Source organism: Ursus maritimus, unplaced genomic scaffold (assembly GCF_017311325.1).
Source record: "Ursus maritimus isolate PB19 unplaced genomic scaffold, ASM1731132v1 scaffold_6, whole genome shotgun sequence".
Lineage (NCBI taxonomy): Eukaryota > Metazoa > Chordata > Mammalia > Carnivora > Ursidae > Ursus > Ursus maritimus.
The window spans coordinates 37,039,991-37,056,104 of NW_024426774.1; the positions used below are offsets into that span (position 1 = coordinate 37,039,991).

The window sequence follows — 16,114 nt, forward strand, 5'->3', positions numbered from 1 at the left end:
AGCCTGATGTGGGGCTCGATCCCACAACGCAGGGATCACACCCTGAGCCGAAGGCAGACGCTTAACCGCTGTGCCACCCAGGCGCCCCTCTTAGCGGGGCTTTTAGGAAAGCTCTTGACAGAGGGCAAATTCAGGCAGCACCAAGTACAGAATTTCTCCGCTAATAGACTGAGCCTATGATTCGAAATCACTGACCTCTTTTGTTCACCTTCCAGACCATGCTCAGTTTTAGAATCAACTGGGCAACCCTGGTTCAGATACTTAAGCACCAGCTTCTTTTCCTGGCTCAGGCTCATTGATCAGCTATCCTGCCTGGTTCCAAGTACTCTTACACTTTCCTGAAGAACTCACACTCCTAGTCCAGGGTTCCCATGCAGCCACCATGACTCTCCATGCTGTCCCCAAACCGGCAGCTTCTCTCTTCCCTCCTTCAAGTTATTCTTCCAGTCAGCTGACCATGACTCATGATTATGACTCTTCTTTTTCCAAAATGGAAATATTCGCATGTTTTTTTTCTGAGTATAAACCTTGACTGTCCTTACTGGCATTTTCCACCACTGTGCTCTTCTGTCTGTGCCTTTTCCTCATGGCACTTACTTTGTTTTCATAATATAAATATATGTGTGATTATTAAAGTAGTGTCAGTCTCCTTAACTAGAGAAATGTTAAGCTTCAGAGGGGCAGGGACCATGCCTGTTTTGTTCACATCCTTATTCCCATGGTACTTGCTAAATGGTAATGAGTAAATAAAACTTTCACATCGATTGCAGATGGCAAGCAGACTCCTAATTCATTAGCTCAGATTACTGTTCATGCCATGATCATTTTTTGGAAAAAGTTAAAAAAACATGAAGACTAGGTTCACAAACATATACACACTAGCTGATTTCAAATGGGCCATTACAAATAGTCAACAATCATTTTTCAGCTCCTGTTAATTTTTTTGACACCTTTCTTATATTATCTATTAAATATCACTTTGGCAGGAAATCTTATTTTCTGTTTTATTAAGTAAATCATGATCAGCTAGTTTGAACTCTCTCACCTATTTTTTCTTTCAAAGTTAAGTTATTCTTTAGGGGTACTTCTTCAACTTTCAACATGGAAGGCATACCTCTGCTTCCCCTAATACTCTGGGATCTTGCTTCCTTAATCACCCCCTTCAATCTACAGCAAATACAATCTCCCCTTCCATTTGTCTCTTTCCCTTCTGTCCTGTTGAATGCATTCGCTCATTCATTGAACAAATATTTATCAAACACTAAACACCTTGCCTTGTTTTAGGCTCTATTTAGGAATACATCGATGAGCAATTCCTCATTAGAACTTATATAGGGGTAGAAGGAGACAGACAATAAACAAAACAGGTATATATATTTCAGTATTTAAAGTCTAAGGAGAGAAATAAAGCAGGGGGTGTTTAGGAAGTGATCTGTGGGAGATGTTTCACTTTTAAAAAGGGTGGTCAGGAGAGGCTTCACGGGGAAGGTAACAGAGCCTTAAAATAAGTGAAAATATCTAGGTGTTAGGGGCTGAACTGTGTACCCCCATTTCCAAATTCCTATGAAGTCCTTACCCCCCAGTACCTCGGAATGTAACTGTATTTGGAGATAAGGTCTTTAAGGTGATTCAGTTAAAATGACACCTAATGAGGGTTATGACCGGGCCTCTGGGGCAGGAAAACCAGTGAAAAGGGTTTTCGCAGGGAGGACTGAGTTACTGGGTTAAATATCGCTGATAAGGTGAAGACAGAATTGTCTTTTTAGCAATGGTGGCCTCAGTGAGAACAGTTTTGGTGGAATTGTGAGGTTGAAAGACCAACTGTAGTGTGCTTGAGAGGGAGAGAAGAGGAATTGAAGACAAGGATTTTAGAACACTGCAGAGTTTTGCCGTTCTGAAGAGTAGGGAAATGTGGCAGGAGGTGGAGGAAGAAGTGGGGCTTTTTGTTTTGCTTTTGGAAGGAGGAAATTAGAGCATGTTTGTATGCCAATGTCTTTAAGAAAAAAATCTTCATCTTTGATGAGGCAGTAGCCTCCCAGCTAGCTTACTTGTCTTTGGTGTCATTCTTTTGAATACGCTGCTGATGGACGCATTTTACCGTTTCATTCATCTGCTCAAAAATTTTCAGGGTCTCTTTAACTGCTGTGTGAAAAGTTCCAATGCCTTAGTTGAACATACAAATTTTCTGCAGTTTGGACTTTTGCAGTTTTATCTTTCTTCGTCGGAGCCCCATAGTGAGGTACAGAGGATGACACACCAGGGTCGGAAGGCTTGGATAAAGTCACGGAGCCTTAAGTACTAGGTGTGTGACTTCAGACAAATGAGGGCAACGCACTGGGCCTGGGCTCCTTCCCTTTATAACGAGTAAGGGGGCGTGTCAGATAGACTGGATCCTCTGTAGGTCACCGGCATCTCTAGCAAGCTGCAATTTCAGCACCATCGTGGCCACAAGCAGGGTATTCTCCCGAGCCCGCCCTGTCCCTTCCACTTCTGGGGACCACACCTCCTGTACCGTCACTTATTTTTCTTGCTTCGCTTTTGCCTTTCCCAACAGAGCAGGCTTTAGAAGAACCACAGTGGCAGCTCCTTTAAGGTCGGCCGCCTCCCCGCCACCAGGGACTCGCCTCCCACTCTTGCTTTCACTTGGGACCATCCACTTCCACAGTCAGAAACGGCCACGTATTAAGTGCCACTTCCAACCAATCAAGAAGAAGTTACCTCAGACCTTTGGAGGGGCATCCACTTCCACCAATGATCTTCAAGTCTTCTCTAGCGCCTCATTTTTTGAGGGGCGAGGCCAACCGCAGCGATGGCCAATCTGCTCCGGGAAAATGTATTCCGGTACTGCGGAGCCTACCAATCACGTGAGAGGATTGCAGGGAGGGGCGATTCTCATTGGTAACCCCGTCCGGAAGAGGGCCGGGCCTCGGGAGAGGGCACTACGATTTGATTGGCAGGCGTGATGTTGACATCCGGGGAAAGCCCACCTTCTCCAAGAACACCAGCCTAGGTCTCCAGAGTGACGGAGGCCGCAGCCAATCAGGGGGGAGACGCGCGGAAAGTTTGTTCAATGGGCGATGATTGAGGGAGGCTGTCACTCAGGTGGCGGTGGCGGAGGCCGGGCTAAGACGTGGCCGGTGGAGCTCCGCTCTGCTGTCCAGGCCGTCGGGGCGGCGACGGGGTGCCTAGAGCGTCCTCGTCCTGTTCGGGCGCTTCCAGCAGCGGGAGAGGCAGGCGCCGGCGGCTGCACCTCCATGCTCGCACGCGGGGCGGGACGCTGATGGAGCGCGCCACCCGCCCGGGGCCGCCCGCGCGGGCTCTGATGCTGCTGCTGCTGGGACTGGCGGCGGGCGCGGTGGCCGCGGGGCGCGCCCCCGATCTCCCCGCGCCTAAAGCGGAGGCGGCGTTCGGCCTGGGGGCAGCGGCCGCTCCCACTTCTGCAGCGCGGGTGCCGGCTGCAGGGGCCGTGGCTACGGCAGAAGTGACGGTGGAGGACGCCGAAGCTGTGCCGGCGGCCGCTGTGGACCAGGAGCCGCGGGACCCGGAACCCGATGACGAGGCCGACCTACGGCCGCGCGGCAGGTGAGGGGCGCAGGCTGAGCGCCGGGGTCGGCGACCCGGCAGGCCACTTGTTTACGGCACGTGTGCCGCGGAGGATCGGGGGTCCGGGGTCCCCCCTCGGCTGAGGCCTCTCTCAGAGGATGGACAACTGGTGACCCGGGAGCGAGCGCGGGGCCGCGTTTCCATCCCCCGGGCCAGTGATCGGCCTTTTCTCCGGTCCTTGCTCGCAGGCAAAAGCAGCATCCTTGAAGGTGTCTGGGGGATGCTTAGAGAATGGAGCCCAAAGGTGGGAAAGAAACGTCACTTTCCCTCTTTTTTTGTTTTCGAACTTTATTCGTGTTGCAAGGACTCCCTCCCCTTTTTCTTCTTCCATGAGTCTTCCCATATCTCTGCTGGGTTGACAACTGTTTGGGAAGAGGACTTTACAATGACATTTCTGTATTTCCGTTTCAACATAACCCTGTAGTGGCCTCTGGACCAGGGGTGAGGTCAGTATTTCTCCAACTGAGATCTGCAGAACATCTGCATCGGAATCACCTGGGGATGCTGGTTAACTGTGCAGTTTTTTAGGCCCCACCCTAGATGTGCTGAGTTAGACTTTCTTGGGGCAAGAACCTGGAATCTGCAAGTTTAACAAGCACTCCAGGCAGTTCTTGAACACAATAAAGTTTAAGAGCCGCGGGTAGGTCTTGAATTTTGGCAGTTCTTTGATATTTAGAGGGTTTAAGATAGGTGAACATTTAAAATAGGGTTGTCTTGGTTGATTTGCTTAGCCTCCTTAAAAATGTTACTGCAAGGTACGTGTTTTTAAACACTTTTCAAAATCTGGACACAAATGTAAGGGATATTAATGGTAAAGTATTTTGCGGGCGGCTAATCTCAGCACAACCAGGGAGAAAGTGATGTCCCATCTAACAAATGGAGTGATAGGAGGAGCATTAGGTAAATTAAACCAGAGAGTGCTAGAATCTGGATTAGAAAGTATTGTAAGCTTATAATGTAGAAATTACTAGATCCTAACAACTTACATTTAATTTTCAGTTAAATATTAGAACCTCGGTCTATATACCTGGAGAGTACTAAACTTGGAAAAGTACTAAAATTTTCTAAGCACTATATGAATGTTTATATGTAGATTCTTTTTCCTTTAAGTAGCACATATTTGACAATATTTTCATGGATTCTGCTAATGGATTAACTTTCCGGGAAGAGTGTTTTTGTTTATCTTAAGTTTCTGAAGCACCTGCTCCAAGTAAGTTACACGAAGTAAAGTGAGATGTTTCATTTTTCTTAGAGTACAGGTCCACCACCTCACTGGCACTTGTAACCCACAAGATGCCCTAGGGTTAACAAAGGTTAGGCAGATAGTCCCTGTCTTCCAGGGGGAGGGTGTTGCCCAGCAGTGAGGATTGAATGAAGAGACCTATAATGACATTACAGAGCAGAAGCAGTGCAAATGAAGTGCCCTGACTGTCCCAAGGTTTTTGTGGTGTTCAGCGGGTGGGGCATGGGGGTGAAGTGGTAAAAAGGTCAGAGAAGGCTGTGGCAGGATGAGTTGGTTTGTGAAATGTGAGTAGGATCATGAGCAGTCACTGAACTTGAGGAAACAGCAAGAGGCACAGAAGCTGGAGACTATGGTTAGGGAACATTTTTGTTTGTGTACCTGTGTGTGTGTGTGTGTGTGTGTGTGTGTGCGTGCATGCTCTGTATATGTGAGGGAGATACAGACATGTACATGTGTGCTGGGCAGGGAGTTGTGGAAGATGAGGCTAGAACAATAGGTTGGGACCGGATTGTGTATGTCGAGTCTAACACTAGTAGCATCGTCATCACCTGGGAGCATGTTAGAAATCAGAATCCGGCACCACCCGGATCCACTGAAAGAGTATATGCATTTTGATAGGTTTACCAGATGATTCCATGACAGATTGAGAGTTACTGTTTGCGGAGTGTTGTGTAGGGTATCTTGAATGCCAGGTCTGATCAAAGTTTGTTGTTAAGTGGGTATAAAACAGAGGGGATAGATTTGAGAGATTTGAGGCGGAATCTTGGTTCCTGGCAAATGAACTGATTCCTTCTCCTGTGGCGCCCCTGTCCACAGACTGATGGTCTGTGGGACGGTCGGAAGATGGGAGCACACATGGGAAAGTGGGGAGATTGAGGAGAGCAGAGAAGAAAAAGCAAAGAGCTCGTTGTTGGACATGGTGACTTGGCGGTGCAGGCAGGCCATCCAGAGGGAGAGATTTGGGAGGGAGGTAGAAATGAGTGACGGTGGTTGGAGAGAGATCGGGGTAAAGAGGTGAAGGTGGAAAGAAAGAGGAGGCTCACGATAAGACCTCAACAAATGCCTTATATTTCAGAGAAGATGAGCCAGCGGAGGAGACAGAAATCCAGCTTCCTGGGTTGGAGGTGTAGGGTGAGGGCTGAGAAGAATGAGGAGGGATTTGGTGGGGAGCACACTTAAGGAATTTAAGTCAAACAGCAGAGAGTGCTCAGATTGCAAGACGGTAAGGATTCATCCTTTTAAAGCCCGCTCCCTCCTTCCGGCACTGTTCAGCCTGATAGCAGGGAAGTTTATACGTTCAGAGTTAGGAGCCTGTATAGACAGGTTGAAAAAGAAAGGAAAGAGGAGGGAGTGGAGGTATTTGGAAAGGATCTCCTTGGCAAACAGGAGGACCGCCTCCTTCTCAGAAACAAAGAGAGTGAAAATAGAAGAGTTGGGCCTGGGGAAAGAAAGTGATCTTCGGCTAACAGAATTCCGTAGGAAGAGATAGACCCGCGTTTAGGGGTCTGCATGGTAGCTTGAGATAGTGTGGAAAGTTTGAGAAGCCTTGGATAAGTAAATTGATGGAGTTTACAAAAGATCAATATGCAGAGTTTATAAAACTTCTTCCTAAGAGCTCTTTAAAAAAGTGAAAAACCAGAGACTATCAGTGTTCCATAATAACCGACCAATATCCTGTTTGTTTAAAGGAGGAGGATTAGGGGAACAGATTTGAATTAACCAAGCGTTTATCACAAACAGCTGTGAAGAGCTGCGGTACTTGCAAAACTGTTTTAAAGAGAGGGAGGTGGGGAATTAAGATCGCTATTTTTGCATAGTGTCTTTTGATGCCCAGGAAGCAATATGAGACTCTCTGGTTCCTTTTTCTTCCCTTGATGGAGTTTTCATTGGTTTTATCCTAACTGCTTACTCTACATCTCAAGAGCATGTGAATGAGTGAATAAACTTTTTTTCCTCTAAAAAGTAGCTAAAATAAACTTGTTTTTCTGATAGCAGCCTTGTCAGGGCTTCTGTTAAACATTACATTTAGTTGAAATTTAAATGGGGTGCTCACTAAGGAAAGCTGGGAAGAAAGTTGCAATCTCGCCTCACTGCTAGATTTTGGGCACGTTGGCATAGTTATGAGTTACCGGTTTCCTGACTCCAACACAAACGGGCAAATTGCTAAGTGTTACTTGGGGTTTTGGGGATGGGATGGGCATCTTCATAGTGACGGCCTCTGATGACCTCAAGAGTTCTAAAGAACTAATTTTATCTTAACTCTCACACTAATTTTAACATATTTCTGCCTCCCTCCCCCGCCTCTGATTCCCCTCTAACAACAGTATTACTACATTTGATGTTAATCTGCGGTGCTTCTTCAATTTGTCATCTGTAAACTGAATTCTTTGTATTTAATGAGATAACATGAAAATATTTTGCAAAATGTAAGATGATTTCATTTTTTATTTCTCTCTCCTGTTTATCCTTTCACAAACTGATCTGATGTGAATCGTGATACAGAATCTGGCCATTCTCAGATCTTCAGATTCATAATTAAGTTTTTTGTTTTTTGGTTTTTTTTAGCTAATATACCCATTAAATAATACAATCTTGGCATATGGTGTTGAAAGGGAACTCAGTCATCTGGTCTGAACACTGCTCACTTTTCTTTTCTTTTCTTTTTTTTTTTTTAAAGATTTTATTTATTTATTTGACATAGAGAGACAGCCAGCAAGAGAGGGAACACAAGCAGGGGGAGTGGGAGAGGAAGAAGCAGGCTCATAGCGGAGGAGCCTGATGTGGGGCTCGAACCCAGAATGCTGGGATCACGCCCTGAGCCGAAGGCAGATGCTTAACCACTGCACTGCCCAGGCGCCCCTGAACACTGCTCACTTTTCTGACCCTAGACTTTTAAAGTTAACTAGAAATCACATTTGAAGAATTTATGAATAACTTTCAAGGCAAGTTGTAAGCCAAAATAGACATACTTCAGGCAAATAATGATTTATCCTTCCTGTCTACAGTTGTCTTTTTAGCTTCATTGACACCTGGGCTCCAGATAGGATATGTGAGAGGATCGAGGACACTGTTCTTTATTTGAACTGCGAAGCGTTTACACACATAGGCATTTTGCAGAAAGGGACTGGGTCTTCATCAGCTGCCGTGAGCTGTAGTTCCAACATGTCTCTTCATTTCCTAAACACTGCCTGAGAACTCCATCTGACTTTTTCCTCTTTTTGTAAGAGAGAAGCTCCTGAACATTTTTACTACAAAATATTTTAAAATACAAAGAGGAGAACTTGTAGGTTACAGAACTAAACGTGAGGGGGGAAATTAATTTTATTTTTTATGTTTTCACCCTGTTCTGTTTGTAAATGACCATTTTGATTAAAAATGTTCCCTAGAACAAAGTAGAAAAAGTGTGTCCAAAAATGTTTTAATCTGATAGAGAAAGGATGAGTGTCACTCATGTTGTCTATAACATTGAAAACTTAACATGGTATTTCTTTAAGGTGTAGCTGATATGTCAAAGTTATAAAGTGTAGTTGGTAATTTTTGACATGTTTGTTTTGATTTGGGGCAGGGCTAGTCTTGTGATATGTTTAAATAAAGGAAGTTTGATTTGAAGATTTACTTAGTAGGTGAGGACTAGGAAGTACAGTCCAATTAGTACTAGTTTGGTTTTGAACAAGAACATGTGCTTTCTTGAATAAGAGCCTGTGTTTAGGTGGAGGATTCTTGGCTATATCAAAAAGCAGATTTAACCAGGGGCACCTGGGTGGCACAGCGGTTAAGCGTCTACCTTCAGCTCAGGGCATCATCCCAGCGTTATGGGATCGAGCCCCACATCAGGCTCTTCCGCTATGAGCCTGCTTCTTCCTCTCCCACTCCCCCTGCTTGTGTTCCCTCTCTCGCTGGCTGTCTCTATCTCTGTCAAATAAATAAATAAAATCTTTAAAAAAAAAAAAAAAAGCAGATTTAACCAAATCACATTTTTAATTTTGTAGAGTTTTTTCCTCTCCTCCCTTCCCCCCAAAGAAAGGAAGTGTGCAATTTCAAAAGAAGCAGTTGTTAATGTAGAAACTCTTCACTTGATATAATGTTCTCCTGTCACCTGCTTCTCTTCCACGTGGGAAACTTCTACGGATAGTAAGCCTCTTTTAGAATTATTGTATGAAAATTTCAGCATCTACTCAGACTCTGATAAACTTAATTGTAAGTAGGCAGGTATTCTGTATGACTTAAGTCAGAGCAAACAGTTTTTTAAAATAGGGTCTTCATTGGCATAAGGTTATTTCTGCTCAGTTGAGGGCAAATCAGAGCAGTAACAGGATAAATGTCATCTTGATGAGATTTCTGGAATGAATAAAAGCTGCACATTATAGTAATATAGTAGTTGCTACGTAATGAAAACTTACTGTTAACAGAATGATAGAGTTTAAAAACCTAAATGCTTCTGTCCAAAACCTCTTATTTAGTGCATGACCTGAGGCAAGTCCCATATTTTCACATCGTTCTCAGCTTCTGTTTTGTTTTTGTGTTTTATATGTATCATGGTGTCTGCCCTACTAAGATGTTTCATTCAACAAACATTTATTGCATTTCACGAGTAGATAAACGGGCAGCTGAGCTAGCCCTTGAGCCCCAAGTCTGACAGGGAGATCATTGTGTTAAAGAATTAACTACACTAGAATGGATAGTGAGTGACATAGGAGTAGTTTGAGAGTAAAGACAATGGAAGTATCAAGTGAGCGAGTCCTTGAATGTCAAGTGTCAAGGCCGGTGTAGACTGCAGAGCCCAAAGCAGTGATTACCAAGCCAGGGCTCCTAGACATCTGTGGATCTGCAAAGGTAAAAATGGGGATCCATGAGATTGTCAGTATTTTTAAATAACTGAATGGAATTGGATATCCAATGAAGAGAAGGCTAATTAAGCATTCAAGTTTCTTGACTTTGAACTAGAATTGTATCAAACTTAATATAGTAATCTTAGCTATGTCTTTTCAGAAATCTTCAGTATTTTGATTGGTACTTAAATATTTCCTCTAAAAATGGGGGAGTTCATTAGAAATAATGTTTATTGGGCAAATGAAATCATTTAAGAAGTGAGATAGAGAATAATTTAAAGGAAACTTTGTTGAAAAGTTAAGAAACATGTGTGTGTGGCAGTGGGGTGGGGGATTATGCCTGATTATGAAAGGCTCTGTGTGCTATACCAAGCAGCGTGGCCTTTATTCCATGAGCACAGGAAGCTTCAGACGTTTATCAGATCTCTGTTACAGAAACGAAACTGTTGAAACTGCAGAGGGGACAGAGACCTGAGACAGGAAAATATGTCAGAAAGGCTTTTGAAGGTGTTCTGATAAGAAGTGAGAGTCGGTTCTAGGACAAGGGTAGTGGTAATGAAGAAGAAGGAAAAGATTCAAAAGCTTCAAGAAATAGAATCAGTGCTACCTGGCTGTTGGCTAAATGTAGAGCATGATGGAAAAGGTAGACTTGTCGTCTGATGCAAATGTTAAGTGACAGGGTTGATGGAGAAGGATGTGGGAGAAGAGATTTATCTGAGCACATTGTGGGGGTAACAAGCATGCCCCGCTGCAAATGCAGAACTAGAGCAGGCAGAGAGACAGTGGACCGGAAACACCCTGTAGGTTTGGGAGCTGTCATGTTACGGGTAAAGTCAAAGCCGTGGGCATTGGCTAAAGCCTGAACTCCATGGTCTGCTTCCTAGAGATTGAGAGCGCTAGGAATGATGGGGTGAAGGGAAGTGGCCTTGTAGAAGCCAGGGAAAGGAGAAGGTCTAGAATGAGGAGCCTGCCACTCTTTCAGCTGCTGCTGCGTAACAGACTTGATGAGGAGAATGGATCTGGCAGGAGGAGACGGTTGAAAACCTTCTTGAGAACAGCGTCGAAGAATTGGGTCATGCGTAAGAGAACAGCGCTTGCTGTTGAATCATCCAAACAAATGCCTTTGTAAACTAGAGCAAGGTGTAAGCGCGAGAGAGAAGTTTCTAAAGAGGTTATTGGCAGAACTGACCAATAGGCCTTCTTCATCCAGGTGATAGATTATTTTTTTACTCTAAGGAAACAGCCCTTTGAGGTAAGTCAGTATCTGCCAAGCTGGTCTTATGGCAGGACTCACCTGGGGTATTTGTCAAGCTCCAGCTCCCGAGCCCCCTCTGGGGATGGGACCCAGGAATGTCTACTGGCTTTTAACAAGCACCGGATAGTTTTTATGACCAGGCAAGTTTGAGTTATGCTGACCCAGGAAAGTAGTCCTGTCTTACCTGTGAGAAAGCAAGTGAAATGAAGCTATGAGCAGAGCAAGTGCAGAGTCATGGGTCTGACTTCAGAGCTCCAGTTCTTAAAAAAGAAAAAAAAAATGCTCCAGTTCTTTCACTGGAAATGCTGCCTCTGCAGTCCCTTCAATTCTTGAATAAGTTAAAGCTTTTCATCTTGTTCGTAGAAACCTGAAAATAGAATGGATTGTGGGGAGATAAAGTGGCCTTATATTCTCCCTATTTGGGGAGAGGGGTTCATTTTTCATCTCTGATTGGTGTTTATTCTGAACAACTTATTGCTGCCCTCTGCAGCATTCAGAGGGCAATGCTGCATTCAGCATTATCTGTTCACCTGATGCTTTTCTCAATTGATAGTATGTCCATGAGCATCTCTCTTAGAATGTGATTAGACATAATAGGCTAAATCGTAGCATCTCTTTTATGCCCTGTCATGCTGCTCAATTTCAGCCACAGCACCAGGGGTGCTTCCTTCCAGAGCCGTGCTTGGGAAGGAGCCCGTAGTGAATATCACGGATACCTTGTAGGTGAAGGGCTTTTTTTTTTTTCTGAACCCCTGACAGATTTGTAGGGGATTTACTGTTATTCCCATTAAGAGGGTTAAAATAATTAAGGGTACCCCATTCAAATCTAAGAACCAGATTACATTAAGTATCAAAAACAGCTAAGAGAATAATACACTTAATTGTTCCTGCCCGCATGTTTGCATTTCTTTTAATTATTACTCAAATTTATACTTATTCTCTAGATACAGTACAAAATCTGAAACTATCTTGTTTAAAAAGACAGAATCCTTGACTCAGTTAAATGCATCCTATATAAGTTGTCAGTGAAAGAATAAGTAGACATTAAACTCCAAGTGATTTATTAAAATGTGTATTTATGTACACATAAGACACATACACATATTTTATTGTTGGGTTTTTCTTTGTTTTGAAGATGAGACCTGGAGTTTTACCATTATCTGCATACCTCTAGCCCAAATACCTACATACTCAGAAAAATTACAGGGTTTGTTGTTGTTGTTGTTACAAGTAGAATGTCTAGGGTGAAAAACAATGTTCGTTCTGAATTAAAAACAAAAAATAGTATCTGAAGTGTTGCAGTGGTCTCCTTAGTTTTTCACGGGTTAACACTGCTTATACGAAGTTTTGTTTCAATTAGAGTGGTTTTCATTCAGCCATCTATTTGTGGTTAGTGATTACTGAACAGAATAATCAGACATTTCTACAGTGGTACTAGGAAAGACTTAACTTGGCTCTGAACCTTGGATCACTAACTTAATTAGATTCTGTTGCTTTTATCTGTAAATTGGCACATCTAAGGTATGACTTTTTATACCCTTCATTATAAAATAATTCTCTTCCTCATAGTAACCGTCTTCTCCCCTAATTCCTGGTATATCTCCTTAGAAAGCAGGGTAGCGTGTGGGTAGAGCAGTAGAGTTGTTCCTTTTCTCTTTTGGTTAGTTACCTAAAATTACTAGAGTTTGTAATGTGTCAAAAATCTTTATTTTCACAGATTAGACTAAGAGTTACCATTTGAAAAATTCAAAATGAGAATTAGTGTATAGTTTGGGAACTAAATTAACAATTAAAAAACAATTTTGTTTATTCACTTGATAAATTTTTTCATTTGATAAACAAGTTTTTGAAAAGTTTCAAGTGAGTTTATTGAACTATTTTGTCTTGGTCAACTTACAGCTTCATTTTGAATTTGTATATGTTGTACTTCAAACGAAATAGAGAAGATAAAAGTTGTATTTTAATCCCAAAGTGGAACATAAATATGTGTACTTGGAATTTCATGGTCTTTGAAGCAGACAAATATACCTAACAAATTCATAGAACAACTGTATAACTTATTCTACAAATATTTATTGAGGGCCTGTTATATATCTGGGAGGATATGTTCCAAACAGAAGGAACAGTAGCTGCAAAGGCCCTGAGGGAAAATCATGATGTGTTTGAGGAATTGGGGAAGTCATTCTACCATACAAATCTGGTAGGCAGTTGGGTATATAAGTCCAGAGTCCAGGGAGAGATACAAATTTGAGAGTGCCAGCATCTAGATGGTATTTTAAGCTATGAGACTGAATGAGACCATCCGAAAAAGTACATGTAAGTAGAGAACACTTTGAGAGATGGAAGAGATGAGGAAGAACCAGAAAATGAAACTGAGAAAGAGTAGGCTACAACTAAGGGGAAAAAAAAAGATCAGGATAGTACAGTGTCTTGGAAGCCACAGAAAGAGTGTGTCTCATGAAGGGCAGGAGATGTCACTGGTCAGGTGCTGCTAGAAGGTCAAGTGAACTGAGACCTGACCATGGGATTTTTCAATATGAAGGTCACTGATGACCCCAACAAGAACCTTTTAAGTGAAGTGGCAGAGGCAAAATCTTTTTTTTTTTTTATAATGATTTTTTATTTTATTATGTTAGTCACCATACAGTACATCCCCGGTTTCCGATGTAAGGCTCGATGATTCATTTGTTGTGTATAACACCCAGTGCACCATGCAATACGTGCCCTCCTTACTACCCATCACCGGCCTATCCCATTCCCCCACCCCCCGCAAAATCTTGATTAGAAAGAGTTCAAGACAGAAAAAGGGGAGAGGATTTGGAGACAGAATGTATAAGAACTCTTTCAAGGAGTTTTGTTCCAGAGTCAGGCAAGGAGTGGATTGGACGCTTAGAGGAGAGGGAATGGTTCATTTTATTTGACTGGTTTGGTTTTTAAGTTGGGGGAAATAATAGCAGGTGTGAATGCTGAGAGGAATGCTTTGGTTGATGCAAGAGCAAGAGGAGAGGTGTGAGGACTGGAAAATAGGGATCTGTTGTGTAAGCAGAAGTGTTGGCTGTGGATGGGACCATGAACAATTCACCTGCAGTAATAGGAGGGAAGGTAGAATTCGTGGGTCCAGGTGATGATAAAGAGAGATGTGATGGTGGGGTTTCTTTTGATTATCCCTGCGATGAATGAGCTTGGAAGAGCTAGTGTTGGAAATTGAGGGGAAAGGAGAAATTACATAGTTTAATCTAGGCCAATGGGTGAGTAGATAGACCCGGGTAGTACGCCGTGGTGGTGGAACATCATTAATAGCCCTTTTCACGTTGGCAGTCACGATTAAAGTGAGTCCGGTCAGCATGATTATGTTTTTCTTTGGCCACGTTCAACTGCATGGAAGCGAGAGTGAGAAAATGCAGAGCATTGGATTTAACCAGGGTCGGAGTTCTGCTAGGCAAGTGTGACGTGTGAGGGGCCAGAAAGTGCTCAAAATGAGGGACTATGGGATTTAAACTGGGTAAGAAAGAAGTGAGGGCCTGATGGTGGTGAAGCTGAGGGTAAAAGTGACAGGATCGTTGGCTTGTAGGCTCTGGTGGGGTCAGAGATTAGTGGGAGTGAGGGAAGCAGAGGAAATGAGCCAGAAAGGGGTTGGTGGCAGGGGCTGGAATGCTTGAAATTTCAGTGGGGCAGGGGAGCTGTGGTGATTGGTAATGCCAAGGGCTAGGGTCTCACCAAGGCAGTGGATGAGGCAAGGTAAACAGATAATGAAAACCCAAAGAATGTGTTAATAGTGACAGTTAAACCAGGAGCTAAAATCCTCAAGGAATGAGGCTAGTGACCTAAGGGTCAGTGGACAATTACTTGGAGGGGTAGTGGGTGGAGCAGTCTGATCCTAAGGATTTTTGGAGAGGCGAGAAAGTAGTCTGAAAATGGCAATGAGATGCAAGGAGTACCCCCACCCTGTTACAGGGACAGGTGGTCAAGGGTTTTGGAGCAAAGAATTCTCTTTGCTTCAGAAGTGATGTTCTCGGGAAGAGCCAGGTTTCTACTCAAGCAAGAAGGCAAGTGGACATTCAGGGAAAACCGTGTTCCCGGGTTAAGGCTTTCAGGGATTTGGGAAAGGAAGATGAGGACAGCACTGGGAATGTTGAGTTCCATGTGGGGATTACAGGGTGGGAATGAGAGGTGACCTAGGAGTTTGGGGCTTTCGTAAGTGACATAAACAGATAAAGGGCATATTGCAATGGTCTTGGTGGGCAGTAGATGGATAGTGATAGCGAGACTACAAGTATTGTGAGGAGGTGGGCCTCCTCCCCCAGCAGACAGAGGTCCGGGGACGGCCTGGTTTTCTTTCCAGTGTATGCATTAAGTGCCTGATATCATAAATACCTTTTAAACTTTGTCTTATTAATGTTTACATTTATAGATCATTAGTGATTATCAGCACTTTAGACGGGCGAATTGCTGCCTTGGATCCTGAGAATCGTGGTAAAAAACAGTGGGATTTGGACGTGGGATCCGGCTCCTTGGTTTCATCCAGCCTCAGCAAACCAGAGGTAAGAATTTTCTGTTAACTGTTGCTTGGAAACATCTCTAATGAACAATTGCGGATACTAGTTGTATGTATGTGCTTATAAAACTGGGGCTCAGGGCCTGATGGCCTAGGTGGGGGGCCTGTCTTTTACGAGCTATGCCCCCCCGCCCCCGGCAACTACTTAACTGTTCTGTTCCTCAGTTCCCCTCCTTTAAAGCGAGTGGCTAATGTCACCTATGTCTTAGGACTGTTTTGAACATTAAATGAGTTAATCACATACATGAATAACTGAGAATACGTCTGCTCTCTCAGTCAATGTAGCTCATTATCTGAGCTATAACATGGTCATCATTTCTTCCCCCTTATTATTATCGCAGGGTGCCTAGGAGTAATAAAACAAATGTAAGTAACTTAACTGCATCGTCATAGTTAGAAACATATTGCAAAATCCCGTAAATTATTCCCTGCATTTTGCCTCAAGCGTACATCCTAATTGTAAGCATGAAATTTTCTTAGAATGTGATTTTAGACAAATCTGATTACTTGCAAAAACAAAAAGAGAAATGGTGCTTCTAAGACTCCAGTGACACATGACTCCAAGACTTGGGCAGGGACTTAGCTCCTCTCATCAGTAAGTAAGGACACTGCCTACTTTGTTGAGGTTT

At 43.4% G+C, this 16,114-nt stretch overlaps 1 protein-coding gene and 1 long non-coding RNA gene across 2 annotated transcripts in view; one reads left to right on the forward strand and one right to left on the reverse strand.

Annotated features, from left to right (window-relative positions):
* Nucleotides 1-2,648, reverse strand: part of LOC103671481 — a 29,784-nt gene extending 27,136 nt beyond the window's left edge. Inside the window, exon 1 of the long non-coding RNA XR_570904.2 lies at nucleotides 2,049-2,648. This is a non-coding gene — a long non-coding RNA (uncharacterized LOC103671481). The remainder of the gene's footprint in view (nucleotides 1-2,048) is intronic.
* A 617-nt stretch (nucleotides 2,649-3,265) lies between these two features.
* EIF2AK3 (eukaryotic translation initiation factor 2 alpha kinase 3) overlaps nucleotides 3,266-16,114 on the forward strand; it is a 67,227-nt gene continuing 54,378 nt past the window's right edge. Inside the window, exons 1-2 of the mRNA XM_040623214.1 lie at nucleotides 3,266-3,582; nucleotides 15,342-15,471. Of these exons, the coding sequence (XP_040479148.1) occupies nucleotides 3,281-3,582; nucleotides 15,342-15,471 (432 nt within the window). The 5' untranslated portion in view covers nucleotides 3,266-3,280. The remainder of the gene's footprint in view (nucleotides 3,583-15,341; nucleotides 15,472-16,114) is intronic.